The following is a 20389-nucleotide window of genomic DNA, read 5'->3' on the forward strand; positions in this document are numbered from 1 at the left end:
ATTATTAGTCTGAAACGTCTCAGGTAACACCGATCGTCCGGCTACTGAAGGACGTTTCATAAATAGCAGCATTCTGGCAGTTTATCACATTGAAGCGTGATATCACGGGTCGTGTCTCCGTGCTCAGGTTTGCAGTCACGTTCCTCTGCCGAGATCTTCATTTGTCCTTTATAAAAATACCCGGGATGATCGACAGCCTCTGAAAATGAGGTCGTGTATCATTCTTACATCACATCGCATCATCGTCGACATCACAAGCTCTCCTGAGTGTGAAACATTAACTGTCCATTAGAAGACACCTGGCTGAAGTCGACTTGGAGGACAAACACGTCAAACGCAGACGGTTTAACCTTCATAACCTCTTTTTTACCCAGGGTAGGATCCAGAAACAAGCCTTTTGTACAGAAGGGTCATTATTGCGAAACCATAATATGCAGAGATAGTGACTTATAGGCTAATGTAAATTTAATAGTTGACAAAATAAGAAAATGTACACACTCTACATCTGAAATAGCTTAGATCTTTTCTAACAACATCACAAACCTTCAGTTCAAATATAATTACATATAAAAATGAATAATAAAAACTCAATTGTTTATTATTAAATAATAAAAATACAAGTTATTTATTATTTTATTATTATTATATAAATAATTATTTATTATTTGTAAGTATTAAATATTTTAATACTTTTCTTGGTATTCCAAACAATAAAAATAGTTGTAAATAATGTTTTTTAAATTTTTCATAATATTATTATTATTAATAATAATTTAGTTTTAATAATGTTGAATAATAGTTTTAATATTTTTTTTTCACAAATAATAAATATTCGAATATATACTAATAAATAAATATTAGTAACATTTAATAAACATTTATAAATAATTAATAAATCATTTAATAATAAAAAAATATTTATTTTATATTCTATAAATAAAAACAATTAAATGTTTTTATTATTAAATAAACAAATAAATATGAAAATAAATGAAAATATTTATTATTTTATTATTCTATTTACTTTAGTATTCTATTTTATAATTTATAAGGCTATAAACTTGGCATGTTTTTTGATATTTAACATGGAAATATTTTTGTAAACTGAACTGTAATACTAAATACTAAATAATGAAAAAATAAATAAACATAAATAAAAATTAAAAAAAAAAATCAATTTATAAATACAACAATAAATAATAAAATATAAAATAGTATTATTTTATTATTCAAAGGCTTTAGAGTGGACATATTTCTGAACTATAATACTATCTGAACTATAATACTGTCAATTGTTTTTCAACTTTCAGGACTACACTAGCTTATAGATTATGCTTCAAAATTGTGGTAATGTTTTATTTTAATCACATTACATCCAGTCTAAACTGGTCACTGGGCTGAAAAACTGAGTATATGCACCTCAGTTGGAAATGTGCACTGAAAAAACACACTACACTAACAACTCATAAAAAATAAAACTCACTTATCCGGTAAAAACACAAAAACAAATTACATTACTTTCAATTAAAATTAAAATGACATTTTACACAGTGAACTTCGTTATTAGCACACTACACTTATCACTGATAGTGCATGGGACAGAGATGGTAAACGTTTAGGAGAAAGTGCGTCATACATTGAGACGAGCTCTGGAGAGAATATCAAGTGCTCTATAGAGAGAAGATAAAGCGCATTGCTCAGGGACAGACAACGGAAATGAAATGTTTCTGAAGTCATTACTGAAGCACAGCAATGTTTGGAGGGAAAACAAGACATCTGTTAAATATCGTGCCTTTTGTCCGATGTATTTCCCAACACAGACCGACTTCAGACCTTTATGATGGACCTATAAAGCACAAGAACACCATGGTCATCGTAGGTGCAATGGTTTTTAACTCCTTATTAGTATACTTGATAGGGGCTGAGGGGGATAAATGTATATTCCAATTAATAGAAATCCCAAAGCACATAACCCAAAAATGGAAAATACACAATTCCAATTAATAGAAATCCCAAAGCCCATAACCGTAAAAGTGATAGTTCACCCAAAACTGAAAATTATGCCATTATTTACTCACCCACAGGTCATTCAAAACCTGTATGACACAAAAACACATTACAACAAAAAAACAACAGCACACCAAAAAAACAACACAACACCAATAAACCAACTAACTACAATTAACCCACTAATAAAAGTGCCATGAATAAAATGGATGTTATTTCAGCTGTGTTTTTTAACTTGTTATGGACTTTGTTTTTGGACTCGTTAAAAATTTGAATTTCCACACCAAAAAATCCTATATCTAAAATAATAACTGGACACCAGCATTATTTAACTTTTATTCATAATATTATTTATTAATATTTATTAACTTTTTTATATTTGTTATTGGCTTTTATTATTTTCATTAGTTTTTTTATAGTAAGCAGCATGTGCACTGGTGAAATGAGAAAAACAACATGATTCAGCTCAGAACATAAGAGGGACATAGAAGCAGAGGTCATATAGATGTCTACACACTATCAGATTCATTATATTCTACAGGTATAGGATAATAAAGTCCAGCTTTCAGTTTATGATAAGAACATCTTTTCATTTCAGAAAAAAAGTAATTTTAAATCATTGAAATTAATAATTTATTATTATTTAATGATTGCTTTTGATACAAACCAAGAATTGACAGTAAACGGCTAACATAAGGACATGTGGTCTGGTTCATAACAAATGGTTTAATGCATCATAGAGCATTACACAAGCAGGTACGTTCATGCATCCGTTTCATTTGCCTTTCTTTTCATCTTTGCTTTTCTTCTTCTGTTGTTCCTGGAAGAAGTCATTGCACGCAACTGTCAGCGCCGCCACCAGCACCACAAACTCGTTAAAGTCGACCTCGTTATCTTTGTTGGAGTCCAGATCGTTCATGATCTTTTCCACCAGCATGGGGTCTTTTTGAGACTAAACAAACACAACACAAACACAACAACTCAGCACAGCATGAAACATATATATGCTATATTGTGCATGGTTCTGGTACTGAATGCTGATTGGTCAAAATGTCTAGAAATAAGATATATACTGTATTTTTATATAAAAGATATAAAGATATATTTCAGATTTAAAAGTTGTATTATGTACATTTTATTTTATAATTGTATTAATTTTATATATATATATATATATATATATATAGCAAATAATAGATATATATATATATATATATATATCTATATATATAGCAAATTTGCCCCATTCTATATTTTTTATTTTTTTTTGGCATTCAATTTTTTTCATATTAAATATAAGTAAATAGTATAAAGTCATTACAGCAAAAAATTAACAAAATGTTATATTCAAATAGTGTATGTGTGTGTGTGTATATATATATATCTGATATATATATATTATATATATATATATATATATATAACAATATATATATATTAATGTAAAAATATTTATAAATAGTTATACAATATATTCCTTTTTTTGGATTTTAAAAATTATTTTTTATGAATCTATAATTGTTGTTTTTAATTTTACAATTATAGTTATTAAAATAATATTTTATAAAAAATGAATAGATTTTGATTTAATCTAATATATTTATGATTGTAAAAAAAATATATACTCCAAAAACAAAAACACACTCATAAAAAATCTCTGTAAAACATTTAAAAAAAACTCCTTCCTAAAAAAATTACTTAATGTTGGGTATATGTTTGTTTTTATATTAGCACTAACTCTATGTCACTGATCCTGTTGTAATAGCCTGTTTCCACACCATCCGAAAAAGATCATCAGATCCATCCATCTACCCTGACATTCATTCCTTGTGAGCACGATTGGGCAAAACCCAGTGGCCGTGCGTCCCAGTGGTGACGCTGGTAACTGATGAACCATGACTTTAAAACCATCAGAGTCCATCGGCCTGTGGCTACACTGAATGATTGACTATCTGTGTGTGTGTGTGTATGGTTAACACACGAAGCCACCAGACATAGTTTAACATCTCACTCATTACTCTTTCTACCTCCTAATGTTACAGTACACACTCCCAGGAGAGTGTGGACGAGTGTGTTGTGGTGAGGGAGAGGTGAGAGTCTATATCGGGCTGTGTTCCAGCCAGTAATTGATGATGCGTAAGCAACAACCTCCTTCTGATGATGCGTACACAGCTGAGACCCACATCTCAAGAAAAACATGTCCAGCTAATATTTCATCCCAAAAAATAAATGAAGAAAATGAGAAATGATGTTACATAATGGAAAAAAAAAAACATTACAATTTTGTTGTATTGAGACGTAATTTGCATGACAATTAAGCCTCCTCATAATGCTAATGCAATCAAAACATTCTGCTTTTCAGTTTTCTTATCTTTTCACTTGCATTTAACTGTATCATTTGTATAAATTATCATAATATTTTATTTTAAAAAGTATGAAAACGTCAAAATGTTCTATTCAAACAAAATACACAGGCATATATATATACATATATAGGCATATATATATATATATATAATATATATATATATATACATTTTTTAAATGTTTACTAAAACTAAATATGTTGTAAAATATCTATCTATCATCTATATTAAATATATACATTAATATTGTATATTAATAATATGTTTATCTATATTTATTTATTTATTGCATTAAAATAATGAGAATGTGAATTTTATACATATTATTTTTTTTATGTTTACTAAAACTAAATATATGTTGTAAATAATCTTTCTATCTATAATCTATATTTAATATATCATTAATATTGTATATTAATAATATGTTTATTTTTAACGAGAATGTGAATTTTTACATTACAATAATGAATATACAACGCAAAATTCCTAATGGTGCTAAAAATAGCCTTTTTTTGCAGGATTATTTTTTATACTTAAAATAGCATACATTTAAAATAATAATAATAACAATAAAGCAAAATAATACAATTATAATGTATATACATTTTGTTGTGAAATATGATATAGGTGGGTTCTTTACAGGTTTATGAGATTCAGTCAAAGAGGGAGAAGAGGCAAATTATTTTCCTCTTGATATAGACACACACGCACACGCACACACACACACACACAGCTCATAGGATTCATATGAGAGACACACCAGGCCGCTGTTTGACCCAAGAACTGTTTTCCTGAACTTTTTTCTCATTGAGGTTCAGATAAAGTTTACTGATCATGAATGGGGTAATTTTTTTTGGAACAATATTGTATCCGATGGGAAAGAAATAATTCATTTAATGCATTTCCTCAGATTTTCAGCCAGCTCAGCAAGTGGCCTGTCCCAGTGTGAGAGCTGGAATTACACGCCTGTGTACACAGGAAATTAACTGAATGCAAACACAGTAAACAAGATGAAAAGTTTGTTGCGAAATTAACAAAATAATTATCACTAATCAAAAACTCACTCAAACGCGCACATATTAATGCATGCAGTAAGAGCAGGGTATGTGCTGGATGTCGAGATGAGATCTTAAATTTTAATAGATGGTATTAAAGCATTATGTAAGGTTGACTAAGCCGTCAGTGAGGTGATGTTATGGGCTGTTTTCTCGAAGGAAAGAGAGCACTTTGAACTCCACGCCAAGAGATTTCCCTCTCGCTCTCTGTGTGTGTTCATGTGATATGAGGTCAGAAGATTATTTAATACACATGATTTAAATGCACTTCCTGATGAGGAAACCAAAATATACCTCAATTACCATAAATGCTTGTAAAAAAAGGTTTGCAAATGCATTAAAAAATATCCATAGCGTAATACACTTGATTTCTATACATACAGTACTACCAAAAACCAAAATAAATCTCAATTGTGACTAGGGTTGCAAAAAGGTGGAAAATGTCCAGTAAATTTAGGAAATATTCCAGAAATTTTGAAAAATTTCAAGCCCTATATATAATATACCAATGATCATTGAAAACATACCAGAAATTTTCCATGCCTTTGCAACCCTAATTGTGACAAATGCACTTTGAATTTTTTTTTTGTCAGGTTACTTCTTGCAGTAACTTTAATAAGCTTGTTTTATTAATACATTCATATATATATATATATATATATATATATATCTAATATAATATATATATTTAAACGTCAGGTCAGATATTATATTTCCTTATGATAAATACCTACAAATTTTCACTCTTAAAAGCACGCTTTTGAATTTTTTGACTTGAGCAAAGCTAATATATATATAATATATATATATATATATATATATATATATATATATATATAGTATACGTTATTTTTAAGAACTATACAAATATTTACATATTGTATCAAATAATTAGTAATAATAACTGTAGTAATAATAATAATAATAATAATAATAATAATAATAATAATAATAATAATAATAATAATAATAATAATTACTTTGTAGAAATTCTGTTTATCAAAAAATTAATTAAAAACCAAAATGCATATATTTTATTTCATTTTATTGTACATTCTTATAAATGTACATTCATATAAATATTTTTGTATGTCTCTTTTGCTTAATTTTTCCAGTCTGTATTAAGATTAGTTGTATTCATCTTACAATGCAGACCCATAACAAGTGAGATTTGATAAAAGCTAGAAAGATCTATTCAAGTTCTCCAGCTTTGAAATTTGTTGTGAAATTTCTGATCGCTAACCGTGAGGAAGTCTGTGAGTTCACTGTCAAGAAGTTCCTTCAGCTCTCCTTTACTGAGTTTGTATTTGTCTCCCTCGCTCCCTGAGTAGTTGTGAAAGACCGTGATGAGTGCATCCATGGCTCCCTCCAGTTTACTGGGCATTACTGCTGCAGAGCACCTGTGGAGCAGGTATGACACACATCCAGTTCAGACCGACCCGCTGCTGGTCAAACAGAACTATTTATTACTATATTTATTAACAAGCACTTCAAAAGTATCATAGTATTTTTCTACACATAACAACATCAAAACAATAGCACACAAAAATAAAAAAAACACGGTAACAATAATTCAAAAAACACAATAAAAACCAAACACAACAAATTAACAAAGTTTTTTGCAAGCAAAAGAGGTTAAAATTATTTTAAAAGTCAGTTTCAATAAGTCATCAGCGTTCTTTAGAATATGAACTGAGTTCTAAAGTTTGTTGGCAAAGAGAAAAAAGTGTCTTACCTTGTTGAGAGCCGAGAAGGGAAGTTCTGTGTTCGTGAACAAACTGTTTTCAAGAGTGGATGAAGTTGTTTTGAGGTAACCTGTGCAGGAAAGACCCTCCTCTGTTGTTGTGACGATGTATGATAGCTCAGGTGTTGCACCATAGTAACCCTTCCACACACCTGCATGGAAAATACATTCCAAATAAAAGAGCAAAGGCCTCCTGAGAGCCCTCCACACACACACACACACACACACACACACACACACACACACACACACACACACACACACACACACACACACACACACACACACACACACACACACACACACACACACACACGTACACTAACATCACTTTTATGAGCCATTTTTGCTCAATGTCTTCTAATCTATGGTGTTTTTGTGATTTAAGGTGGATGTATGAAGTCAGTTCACAAGGTGACCTACAACAGGTCATCATATTATCTATAAACATGATCCATTAAAGCACTGCAAACACAGTTCCAAAAATTTTTTCTTCATTCACCATTTAAAATCTAACATTAGCGATTTTTACGATAGATTTTATTTGAAACTTGTGATTGTGCCATTTTTCTTTAAAATAAATGACCACAATAATTTGTTATATAATGCAAAGACATTTATACACAATCGTTCAGAAGTTTTTTTTTTTTTAAAGAAATTAATACTTCATTAAGCAAGAATGCATTACATTGATAAAAAATGACAGTGAAGACACTTATGTTTCAAAAGATTTGTATTTCAAATAAATGCTGTTCTTTTGAACTTTCTATTCATCAAAGAATCCTGAAAAAAGTATCAACATTTCCACACACACACAAAAAAAGAAGCAAAACTGTTTTCAACAATGATAATAATCAGAAGAGCAGCAAATCAGCATCTTAGAATGATTTCTGAAGGATCATGTGACACTGAAGACTGGAGTAATGATGCTGAAAATTCAGCTTTGCATCACAGGAATAAATTACATTTTAAAATATATAGAAGATAGTATTTTAAATAGTAATAAATAACAATTTTCTGAGTATTTCTGATCAAATAATTGCCGCATTGTGATCAAATGAAACAAAAGATCATGCTGGTTAAGCAGCACTAAACCAGCCATAGCAAGCATAAACCAGGAAATTCATGCTTTCAAGAGTGAACTAAAGTAGAAAAAAGCTAGAAAAATGCAAAGCATTAAAAGAGAAAGGAACAAGACCATGTGATTTTAAACATTATTTATTTATAGGAAATGCCTTTGTGATTATTTTGATGGAGATGGCATGACATTTTGGTACCTAGAAATGTCAGAGGCCCCCAGGCATCTCTGGGACCCCTCTGTTTGCCCCATGTCAAAAGGCCAAACCCCTGTGTGTCAATACCGCTGGAGTCATGGAATCTGACATCTCACATGATTTGAGTTCATTCATGTCTGCAGCACTAACGGTACAGGTTTCATTAAATATGATTAGGGGGAAGCTTTCCTTATCAAGTCCCTCTAAAAGCATTTCATCAGCATCTTTGTCATAGACGCATACAAAAGAGCTCTAATTCTGGTCATTAAGTCATTGCAACTGATCAAATAACAAGGCCTATTACTCACTTCTGCCTGGGGAATGAGAGAGTGAGCGACAGAGAAGATTCTGTACTTGGCTTATCACTTGGTTATCATAGGATTGGGGCATATGTGGGCTTAATTCTTAAGGCCCGTTCACACAAAGAACAATAGCCATAATCATGACTATATTAACGTCTACACTAACAGTAAATATATCACTGTCATAATTACAGCGGAAAGCTGTTCACATGCATATGTTGTGGCCATAAAGCAATCCGCACTTTGTGACTTTGTGAACTAATATATATATATATTAGTACACATTTTAGGCTGGTACTTTTTTCAAATGGGCGGGTTTTACACTGTAGTTGGGCTGGAGATCTTCTATCCAATCTGGCAACACTGCTCAACATTTCCTCAAAACAAATGTTTGGGGAGAGCGCGGGAAAGAAATAGAAGCCATTCTCCATATTAGAAGTCAGTGTACTATCAGGATGATTTGAAAAACTTATATTTCAAGATAAACTATCGTTCATCAGGCAGAAAAATCGTTCTGAAAGTGATCCCAACTCCTCTGTGGCTTTATAGCTGTAATTGTGACGTGGACATTTCTATATTCTCATGGAATTAAAATGAAAAATATGTAAAATATTTTTTTTTTATTAAAAATGTATAAGTATGGTTATCATGGTTACCCTGATAGCTACCAGACGTAGGCCACATCACTGAAACATCTGCATTTACATCCTAGTATTGCTCATCTGCAATAAGTCTAAAGGTCTAAAGTCTAAAAGATGTCTTTAAGATGTTTATTTTTTAGAATGTATATGTAAAACTGACATCTTAAAGACGTTTATCAGATTTTTTTATACAGCAGATGCTTTCCAGATGAAGCGATCTTTAACAGACATCTTGCAGATATAGGTGTGCTATCTGGAGAGTGTGAACGGGATAGCAGATAGTTATTCATAGTCATTGTGAAAGGAACATTAGTTGTTTTTGCTGTGTTCTTTTATGCGTGATTGTCTGGTTCAGCTTGTTCAGAAAGGTTCAGTGCTTCGGTTGGAAACTCCAGCAACATCCTCCAAGCACAAGCGTTTACGTAGCGATTATTATTATTATTGCTCGCAGGAACGGGACTTGATGACGTACGAGGCGTTCTTGTTTTGCTAAAACGACTAGGCTATAAAGCCCAAAGGGGTTAGGCCTACTCTTAGGTCTAAGAGAACTCCAAACCTAATACTATTCATTTGTTTAGATCAATATTTATGTATTAGGCTATTTATTTAATCTTAAATTCCTGACATTTTTTTTTCTTCCTAAAAGAACGAAAGTCCAACTTAATAATGTGTCGTCGTGTTTCGAGACTTTTTCTCTCCGAATCTATTTTTTACTCCTGATATATCACCTGAGGGAGAGCATAGGTGGGGTCAGGACGAGGCTCAGGTGTGTTTCACCCCCACCCCTCCAAGCTGAAAGTGTTTTCCGTTCATTAAGATGATGAAACGTTTCCCTGTGAAGTATTGTGTGAATTAGAGTGAGAAAACTATTGAATTTACTGTGCTGGAGGGCAATGACCCATATAGTCACACACAAATCCTTAATATTTTTTTTTTCATATAATGTCTCAGTATTCATACTACTGCAATTTTCTAAACATCATTAAAGTAAACAGCACACGATTGTAGTTTCAGCACATCTTGAGACGACAGGGCAGCTCGAGGTTATCTGCTGTATTAATGTCGATGTGTTTCTGACCTCTAGCGGCTCATCCTTAGTAGTGCCAGTGTTATTTTAGTATCATTGAGACTATGAAAGTTTTTATCATTATTTTAAATTGAAAACAATTGACATTGCCATTAAAAGTTTGTGGTCTGTGAGATTTTTTTTTTTTTTTTAAACATATGCTCACCAAGGCTGCATTTATTTGATCAAAAATATTGTGAAATATTATTACAATATAAAAGAACTGGTTTCTGTTGTAATATATTTTAAAATGTAATTTATTCCTGTGATGTACAGCTGAATTTTCAGCACGCGATTCTTCAGAAATCATTCTAATATGCTGATTTGCTGCTCAAGAAACAAACTAGTTATCAGTGCATAAAGGCTTATAGTTGTTTACAGTAGATAGACTAGCATATACACATTATCTGTACATCTAAACAGACAATCTATTTTTCCAGATAAGAGTATTTTGCTCCCATAACTAACCCATAAAGCTAATTTTAATAACCTAATTCCCGCAAAAGTAATCTGGTAAATAAATATTGTAATGAGTCTGTTGTAGTGTAAATTCCTGAACAGCAAAAGTTAAATGTCTGCATCATACTGCATGTTGTAATAGATGGAGGCTAGAATTTATTGATGACTCACTGATGATGATGAGCAACTTTAACAGCTACCGGAAAGCTAATCCTGGTGCTCCTGAAGGCTCTTTCCAGCAATTCAACTGGGCTGAAACCTCCATCAAGCTGTAGTGGCTTTGAATGAGCATCTGTGATGAGAAACAATGCCAGTTCAAGTCTAATCAGAACACAAAAACGTTGTAAACACTCTGAAAACTTAATTTTTTAAGGAAAAGGTACCCTGAATTTTTTTACCCTAAGTTTGTTTCTTCATCAGAAAAGATTTGCTCATACTGTATGTTCACCACTGGATCCTCTGCAGTGAATGGGTGCCGTCAGAATGAGAGTCCAAACAGCTGATAAAAACATCACAATAATCCTCAAGTAATCCACACCACTCCAGTCCATCAATTAACATCTTGTGAAGCGAAAAGCTGTGTGTTTGTAAGAAACAATTCCAACATTTTGTAACTTTAAACTGTTGCTTCCAACTAAAATATGAGTGCTCTATCCATAAAATTGATTTCTCCAGTGAAAAAGTGGTCTGTTCTGAATCAGATGTGAAATATACACTGATCAAGCACCGTTTACAAGTGAAAACAGTCCAACAGTTCTAAATGAATAAATCTAAAAGGATTTTGATATAAGAGGACAACAGTAGATGGACTTTTTCACTGGGGGAAACATTATTATGTTTAAAGTTAAAATAATTTTGGAGTTCTTACAAACGCAACTTTTCGCTTCACAAGATGTTAATTGATGGACTGGAGTGGTGTGGATTCCTTGTGGATTATTGTGATGTTTTAATCAGCTGTTTGGACTCTCATTCTGACGGCACCCATTCACTGCAGAGCATCCAATGGTAAAGCAAGTGAGCAAGTGATGTAATGCTCAATTTCTCTGAATAGGTTCCAGTAAAGAAACAAACTCATCAACATCTTGGATGGCCTGAGGGTGAATAAATCTTTATTTTTGTGTGAACAATTCCTTTAATGTAAAAACATGTATACATTGTTATGCAATATAAATGAACAGCTGATTTGAAAATTTTAAATGTACTAATTTCAAACCTGCATGCATTTTATTTTATTAAACTATAAAGAATATATTTTGATACTTTATATGTTCTTGCTGAAATACAGTGTCAATGCAAATAATCACCATAATTTATATGCACTGATATGAATAGCTTACATATCAGTTAATAGCTTAAAAATGATACGCTTCACCTTAAGCATTAAAGCACTGCATTTCATGTCAATCAGCCTGTGAGTGACTCATAAATGATTCATATTTCTATTCAGTATTTATATCCAGCCTTTCACACAGATTTCTGTGATTTATTCATGCATCCTGTACTAACAGTTAGTTTACAGATATATGCACTGAAAACAAATCATATAAATCAAAAAAATGCTGTTATCCCTATCCTGGAGGATGTTTTTTTGTTGTTGTTGTTTTTTTTTAAATTTTTTTTGTTTTTTTTTGCATGAGAAGTGGATCATTCATGACTCCATAGAGAGCAGCTCAGTGGCCGTCTGCCCTGTCCTGCTCTCAGCTTCTTTCTGTTCGAACAGACCAACTTTATTCTGTAGAGAGATTTATGCATGACCACAGTGACAACTGCAACTTCCTGGTCTGAAAAATGTCAAAATATAAACAAGGGCTTTTCATCTCTGTGAAGGCCTGACAGAAAAGCTATGATTAATGAGAGACAGAAAGAGAAAAAGTGAGAGAAACTAGGCTTCACAGCCCTACTCATCCTTATACAGAGATGCGTTGTTTATGATGCATTTTCTACTCAAGTCTAGCCAGACAAACATATGAATATTAATGGAAATGTTGCATAATATCAGTTTATGTAAATGTCATGCTTATTAATTTATATTAATAGAAGGTTTTAGAAGGTGCAACAGGAATTGAGATGTTGTGGAGAAAATCCTGAAATGCTGTAATGTTAAGGTCAGTTGCTCTATACGTTTTAACATCCACCTGTTACACAAATACAACTTAAAAAGGAACAGTTCACCTAAAACTCTCAATTTCCTCACCCTCATGTCGTTCCAAACCTGTATGACCTTTATCTGTGGAACACAAATGGAGAAATACTGAAGAATTGTGGTTGTTTGTTTTCTATGCAGTTCCAAGAAATGGAAGCTGAAGCTTTGAAAAGGATGCAAAAGCACCATAAAAATGCTTAATTTATCATAAAGGTTTATTTTAAGAATATAAGTCTTCTAAAGTCACAGCTTTGAGGAAAAAAGGGCAATCTAAAAAAAATATATATATATAACAATGTCTTATTTGTGAACATTATTCTTTGAGTCAGATTTATTCTCAATGAATCATTTTATCCAGTTCACAATACTGTTCTAAGTTATTTGTTCACAAATTGTTACTTCTGTTATGAATGCACCAATGAGATCTAGGGTAAATAACAACTGAATTTTTTATGTTTCTCACACAAAGCTAACATATGTCTTCAGAAGACATGAAAAAGTCTTGATTCATTGCAAGTGCATAAAAAAGAACAAACCGTACATTAATAGGGACATCGCCTATTTTGGAATTCACTTTTTGCTTTTCAAGGAAGTAGAAAATCATATAGGTTTGGAACAACATAATAATGGCCATTTTCATTTTAAAGTGAGCTATGAGCAACAGTACATCTCAAGATCCAATTCCAAAACAATTCATGATTCAAGTAATTTTTTTACAGTGTTATTTTAGTATTATTTATGTAGTATTATTGTATTTATTCATATTTTGAATTGGCTTTTATTTTCAGATTTAAATTTTAGTTTAATATTTTTCTATATTTTTTGTCATTTTTATTATATATATATATATAGTCATTTTTATATATACTATATATATATATATTATATATATATATATATATAGAGCTTTAATGTATTTTTACTTATTTCTTAGTAATTTTAGTACTTCAGCTTAAACCTATTATTCTCTAAGAACATAATTTTCGTTTTTATTTTTCAAATTTTATTCTAATATTTGTTTTAATTTATTTCAGCTTTATTTTAGTTAATCATTTAGGTGAAGAATAACTTTCTTTTACAAACATTCTAAGGACCCAAATGCTGTGCAAAAGATGTTTAGCAAAGTGACTCACTGCTACATGCATAAAACCTGAAAAAAAAAAAAAACTTTTTTTAAGTTTTATTTATTGACAGTCAGTGGGTGTGCACGTTCTAATGCACAATATGTCTCCTGATTGCGATTCTTCTATAAATACATTCACAGCGCCTCATTCAGCAGAACTAATAATGACATTTAAATCTGAATGAAAAATTTTTGCACATTGTTTGAGACAGAACTGCAATGCATCAATGAATCAATCTCCGTCGCTGGTTAATATATGCAGTGCAGATGATTCAAATCAAATGAATAGATACTTCACAGATCAATAAGACATCTCTGCTTCTTTCTATCCATTTCTAGGTCAGAAATGAATGGCACAGGAATATTTCAACTGGTCAAAGCTGGTCAAATGTTGGATCACCCTCGAACTACCAATGAAAAGACTGTTCACACACACAATACCAACAGAAGAAGAGCATGGGGGGAGGGGGGGTGAGAGAGAGCGAGCGAGAGAAAGAGAGAGAAATGCTACAGATGCAGGAGGTGGTGCTTGGACACATTTTAGAGGCGTAAAGGCCTGCCTCATTTGGTGCAGATCAGATCATTTACAAAAAGCCACATCCAGCACTCAAAGCAAGAGAAAGTCACCACCGGCCGCTGCCAGCATCCTCACCCCACCACAGGAGTAACAGCAGTCTTGCTGTTGCATCAACAAACGTAGCTGGACATGAATCCCGGCAGTCTGCGTGGCCTGCTGGACATCAGCAACGCAACCTGGGCTCTGTCGGAGCGCTCTGTGCTGCAGCCCATGTGGGATTACCTTCAGCAGAACCACGAGAGCACCTTGCGCTCCCCGCTGTTTCCTGTCATCATCTCAGTGTCCATGTACCTGGTGCTGGTGTTCTTCTACACCGTGTTGGACCTGCTCGCACCCACCTGGCCATCCATCCGACGCTACCAGATCCACCAGGACCGCACTGTCACCTGGTCCAACATCGGCTCCACTTTGGCACTCACCACGTACAACCATCTGCTCTACATCTTCCCCGCCGCCATTGCCCAGTGGCTCTGGCGGCCGCCTGTGCCACTGCCCCGCGAGGCGCCCACGCTCACTGCCTTCCTGCTGGGAATCGTGGGCTGCACAGTGGTGTTCGACTTCCAGTACTACTTGTGGCACTTGCTGCATCACCGCGTCGGCTGGCTCTACCGCACCTTCCACGCGCTTCACCACCAGTATCGCCAAACCTTCAGCCTGGTTACGCAATACCTGTCTGCTTGGGAGCTCTTCAGTGTGGGCTTTTGGACCACCGTGGATCCTTTGCTCCTCCAGTGTCACTGTCTCACCACCTGGGCATTCATGCTGTTCAACATCTGGGTTTCTACTGAGGACCACTGCGGGTACGACTTCCCTTGGGCAATGCATCGTCTGGTTCCCTTCGGCCTTTGGGGTGGAGCGCTGCGGCACGACGCTCACCATCAGCAGCCGGGCACCAACTTTGCGCCTTTCTTCGCCCACTGGGACTGGCTGGGGGGAACCGCAACCATGCCGGCTCCTGTGAAGACAAAAACACGGAAAGAAAGGGACGAAAAGGAAGCCTGAGGCTCTGCTTTCCCTTTCACACTCTCGCACTCATCTCTCTCTTTTCGCTCCATCTGTCCCGCCCTGTCTCGCACGTTCTCCGTTGCTATTCATCTTCTCCCTGAACTGCAGATCAAGTATCTTACTAACAAACCAGTAGAGAAGCAAGCAGCACATTCCCAATGAAAGCATCCTGGTCCTTGAATGTATAAAGTGTCTTTTCTTGCAAATCTATCTATTTTTCTAAATAATAAAAAAAAAAACTCCTTAGCATTTAATGGCCAATTTGTGGAGTTTTGTGGCATATCTCAGGTTTGTAGTTTTGGCCTAATGTCTTGAAAAACATTAAGTGTGTTCAAAATGGCTTGTATTCCAATGCTTGTTATTGTATTTTGACACTCTTCACTATACTTGGGTCAATAAATTTCTTCGTTGTTTGTTAAGTTTACTTTCAGCTGTGTTGATATGCATTTGAGGATGCTTTGCAACCTTTGGAGAAGAAGCACTGACTGTTATAATCGTTAGAGAATCGTTATATGAAGTAACTGTGTGGCATGTTGGCTAACACAATTGGCTCACTGTGATTGCTAGAAAGATCTAAGACTACTTACATCATCACTGCTGCTGTTTGTGTTTGCTAATATAAATTCTAAATGTTCAAAATACAGACTACATGAGTTATTTTGATCATGAAGGTAAAGTTTAAAGGTACAGATCACCCAAAAATGAGTTTTTGTCATAATTTGCTCAGCTTCATGTCATTCCAACTTCATATTATTGTCTCTAGTTCATGAAACACAAAATGAGAAGTTCATCAGAATGTCTGAGCTGCTCTTCCAGTAAAAATGGATGGAGATTTAGTTATAAAAACAAAACAAAAAAGACACTACATCCTAAGCTTTCTGAAGCCATACAATATATGTGTGTGAAAAACAGACCAAAATTTAAGCCACCAGAGCTTTGAAATCATATTTGTTATTGTGATGATGCATCATGCCTGCTATTGGTTCTCGAATGTCACATGGCCGATCAAGTGAAAAAAAAGTGACTGTACTGTACATGACACTGTAGATCTGCATAAGGATTAAAGGAATAGTTAATGCAAAAATTTAAATCATGTCATCATTTACTCACTGTTATTCCAACTCATTTGTTTAATGAAACAAAAATCAGATGTTTGTGCTGCTTGTCCAGTGAAAATTGAGGGTGTTTAATACTGCCAAGGTGTACAAAAAAGACAAAAAGCTCCATAAAATGTGAGTTGTGCACTATATCAAAGTCTTCTGAAGCCATGCGATAGATTTGTGTGAGAAATAGACATTTTATTCATTTTAAAAAATAGCATGCCAAGTGGGACATCCCAAACATTGAATTTGGTACTCATGTCACATGACCGATCACAATGTGGCAAGCTGCAACTGTAAATGACATTTCATAACTTCATTAGGCTCAAAGAGACAGCTCACCCAAACATTTGGTCATAATTTACTCACCTTTATGTCATTATTTTCTCTCTTCACTCTTCTTTCAAAACACAATATGAAATGTTTATCAGAGCTGCTCTTCCACTGAAAGTACATGTTGATTAATACTGCCAAGCTTTAAAAAAAAAAAACGAAAAAGCACCCTAAATTGGTAGACTTCTGAAGCCATAACATAGATTTGTGTCCAAAACAGAGCTTTGAAATCTTATTTGCAATTATGGTAATTATAAAAAGGCTCTTTTTGACATATCATGCCAGGTCACATAACTTATATGGCATGTGACTTCAAATTAAATGACATTTGAGAACTGCATAAGGCTTAAAGAGACAGTTAAAAAAAAAGAAAAAAAGAAAAGAAGATATTTTGATATATAAAAAAGAGATTATTTAAAAAAAAATACAGGGTCTAAAATAACATTTTATTACTGACTTTAAATGCACGGACAAAACACTGTTCAAAATATTTTCTTAGTGTTTGCAGATGGAAGTCAGTCAAGTTTGGAACGACATAAGGGCAAATAAAAGAATTCAAATTTTTGTGTGCACTTTTGCTCAGTTTCTCACACTTAGGTCTCAATCAGCTTTCTTATGACTTGGACTATAGGGTATGAGTCGTATGGACTACTCTTATGGATTGAAATGACAATGGGGGAGCATAAATGAGAACTACAGAAAGAACAATATATGTTCACACTTCCAAAAGGCCTGAACATACACCTCAGCAAGCAGTGTTTGTTTTCAGCCATCGTTCGGTTCTATGCCACACCATGTTATTCGACAGCTTTACATAAGAGAAGCCCGTGGAGAATCTGGGCTGAGATCAGTCTACAGCCAAAGCAGAGAGGCAATGCTAATTAATCATCTTCTCTTTCAGCCTCCTACTGATCCCTCTGGCACATGGAGAATAGCTCTCCATGCTTTAAAAGAGAGCGAGAGAGAGGAGAGAGAAAGAGAAATTCAGATCAAGTTGGCTTATGACACTAGGAACTGAACAATTTCAGATATGATTCTGTATTGTTCACAATAAGATGCCAGCATGCAGTGTCACATAACGTGGAAGACCTTTAACATAGGGGGCGGTGGTGCTATCTGCAACCTTTGGCTCACTCGGAGGAGTCCAAACAAACAAACAAACGTGAAAATAAGAGCTTCGTGGCATTCGTGTGTGCGAGGCTGAGCGGTACCTGGCTCTCGTCCAGCAGCTCAGTATCTCTGAAGACCTCAGGCTGAGCTCTCTAAACAGTAAGTTGTTATCTGCAGCTCAGCACAGGAAACACTGGAACATTTCCCATCAGGCACTGTTGTGGACGCCTCCCCCTCTGGCACTGCAACAGAGGGGTCCTTGAGGAATGTGGAAACTGGGAGAAAATGTGGACTGTGTTTTAAGCAAGTAGTTATGCAGGAGAGATAAGATGCTGAGACAAATCATTGAGTTATCTGTGAACATCTGAGTGCTCATGATAGAAATTATTACACATTTACATTGAACACTAGGATACATCAGTCACCAAAACTGATGAGAACTAAACTCACACTAAAAAATATATCATAGAATAATCTTTACAGTTCACCTAATAGCCTACTACCATGCTACTTGTATTATTTCTGGATTATATAATATGTGTATTGTGCACAGTATGCATATTTTATGTATGCAACATTTTGATCACCTATTATATTTGCAATATACAGCAGTGCACATTATATCGTATCCCATAATGCAATGCATTAGACTTGAACTTCCAGTTCCATTATATAGTGGAATATTAGTCCTATCTCCTGTCAAAAGTCACCAAGACATTGTTTTTACCCCAAATTGTATTATAAATGCAAAATAACTGTATTCATTTCCAAGATGATAACTTGTATACTAAATTAATTGTGCAGTAGAGCTACCTTTTGAAACGTTTATAGTTCAATATTGCATGCTATTTAACATATTACTTAAAAACAGTAGGCAGTACATAGTATATACTGTGCAGTAAACCGTATACTGCTGTAGTGCTTCCTTCTAAACAGCCAGTACGTTAAAAAACAAATGCTGCACTTTCCAGATCTGTACAGTAGATGTCGCTGTGTTCAATACTCTTCCATCAATGTGACTAATACACCGATAGACAAATGTCTTCATAGTAAAAGATAAAATTGAGAAATAGAGTACAAAGCCTTGTCGTTCTATTTTTAACTTCAATAAATTTAAATAATTCCACATTATAAGGCCATCTATTTTATATATTACACAAAAAGAGCTAATTAAAATTTGATTATTTTTATTTTGAATAAAAATGAATAAAAAAATGACATAAGTCATTTTATTTTATTTTACAAATCTGAGAGTTTTTGTTAAAAAATAGGAAAAACGTATACATTTTGGACATGGTAGACAAACATACATACATACATACATACATACATATACATACACATATATATACACACACACACACACACACACACACACACACACACACACACACACACACACACACACACACACACACAGACACACACACAAACACACATACATATATATATATATATATCAGATTCGTGGTCTGATGAATTTTGACATTGACACTAAATAGACAGATAGATAGATAGACAGATAGATAGATAGATAGATAGATAGATAGATAGATAGATAGATAGATAGATAGATAGATAGATAGATAGAACAAAAGAACGAGTGTCTGTGTGTTTTGGGGGTTGGGTGTTGAATGCTTTGACTGGGACATGAACACCACCACCACCAACAAACCTGCCTCATCACGCTCAGCTGAACAGGTCTGACCAGTCATTGTGTTTCTGATGAGCACAGACAAAAAAAGTTTCAGAGACTGGTCCTATTTTTAAAAACATTGGCCAACACACATTGGTCAAAGACTCGAGACGCCAACAGACACAGCAGTGAACATTAAATGATTGTGTCTTGAGTAGTGATCCTGAATCTTAAACTGCAGGTGGTGGCGCATGTGCACATGAGTGTGAACATCGAATGAGAGACGATGAGACCGAGTTGTATTGTTTGCACACAACCACAAATATTTATCTGCTCAGCAAACAATCCAAAATGTCAACACTTACTTCCTACATTCAAACCTGACTCACTAACATTCATTAACTCACAGGCTATAACGTACACCTGTCTGTCACGGTTTCATATTTCT

At 33.9% G+C, this 20389-nt stretch overlaps 2 protein-coding genes across 3 annotated transcripts; one reads left to right on the forward strand and one right to left on the reverse strand.

Moving 5' to 3' along the window:
* Window positions 1-2410: 2410 nt before the first annotated feature.
* On the reverse strand, window positions 2411-18625 carry LOC122149273 (protein S100-A1-like). 2 transcript variants are annotated; one of them, XM_042778659.1, is made up of 5 exons: window positions 18407-18625; window positions 11086-11206; window positions 7164-7324; window positions 6672-6828; window positions 2411-2959 (listed from the first exon to the last, which is right to left on the reverse strand). In XM_042778659.1, exons 3-5 carry the CDS (start codon window positions 7304-7306, stop codon window positions 2783-2785), a joined length of 477 nt encoding a protein of 158 aa, XP_042634593.1. In that variant the 5' UTR covers window positions 7307-7324; window positions 11086-11206; window positions 18407-18625; the 3' UTR covers window positions 2411-2782. The 2 variants fall into 2 exon arrangements, with proteins under 2 accessions (XP_042634593.1, XP_042634592.1); XM_042778658.1 differs by lacking the exons at window positions 11086-11206; window positions 18407-18625 and having other exon boundaries at window positions 7164-7368.
* On the forward strand, window positions 14694-16846 carry LOC109053824 (cholesterol 25-hydroxylase-like protein 2). The gene has a single exon (XM_019071129.2). It carries the CDS (start codon window positions 14887-14889, stop codon window positions 15757-15759), a length of 873 nt encoding a protein of 290 aa, XP_018926674.1. The 5' UTR covers window positions 14694-14886; the 3' UTR covers window positions 15760-16846.
* Window positions 18626-20389: the final 1764 nt, after the last annotated feature.

Source organism: Cyprinus carpio, chromosome A21 (genome assembly GCF_018340385.1).
Source record: "Cyprinus carpio isolate SPL01 chromosome A21, ASM1834038v1, whole genome shotgun sequence".
NCBI classification, from domain to species: Eukaryota; Metazoa; Chordata; class Actinopteri; order Cypriniformes; family Cyprinidae; genus Cyprinus; species Cyprinus carpio.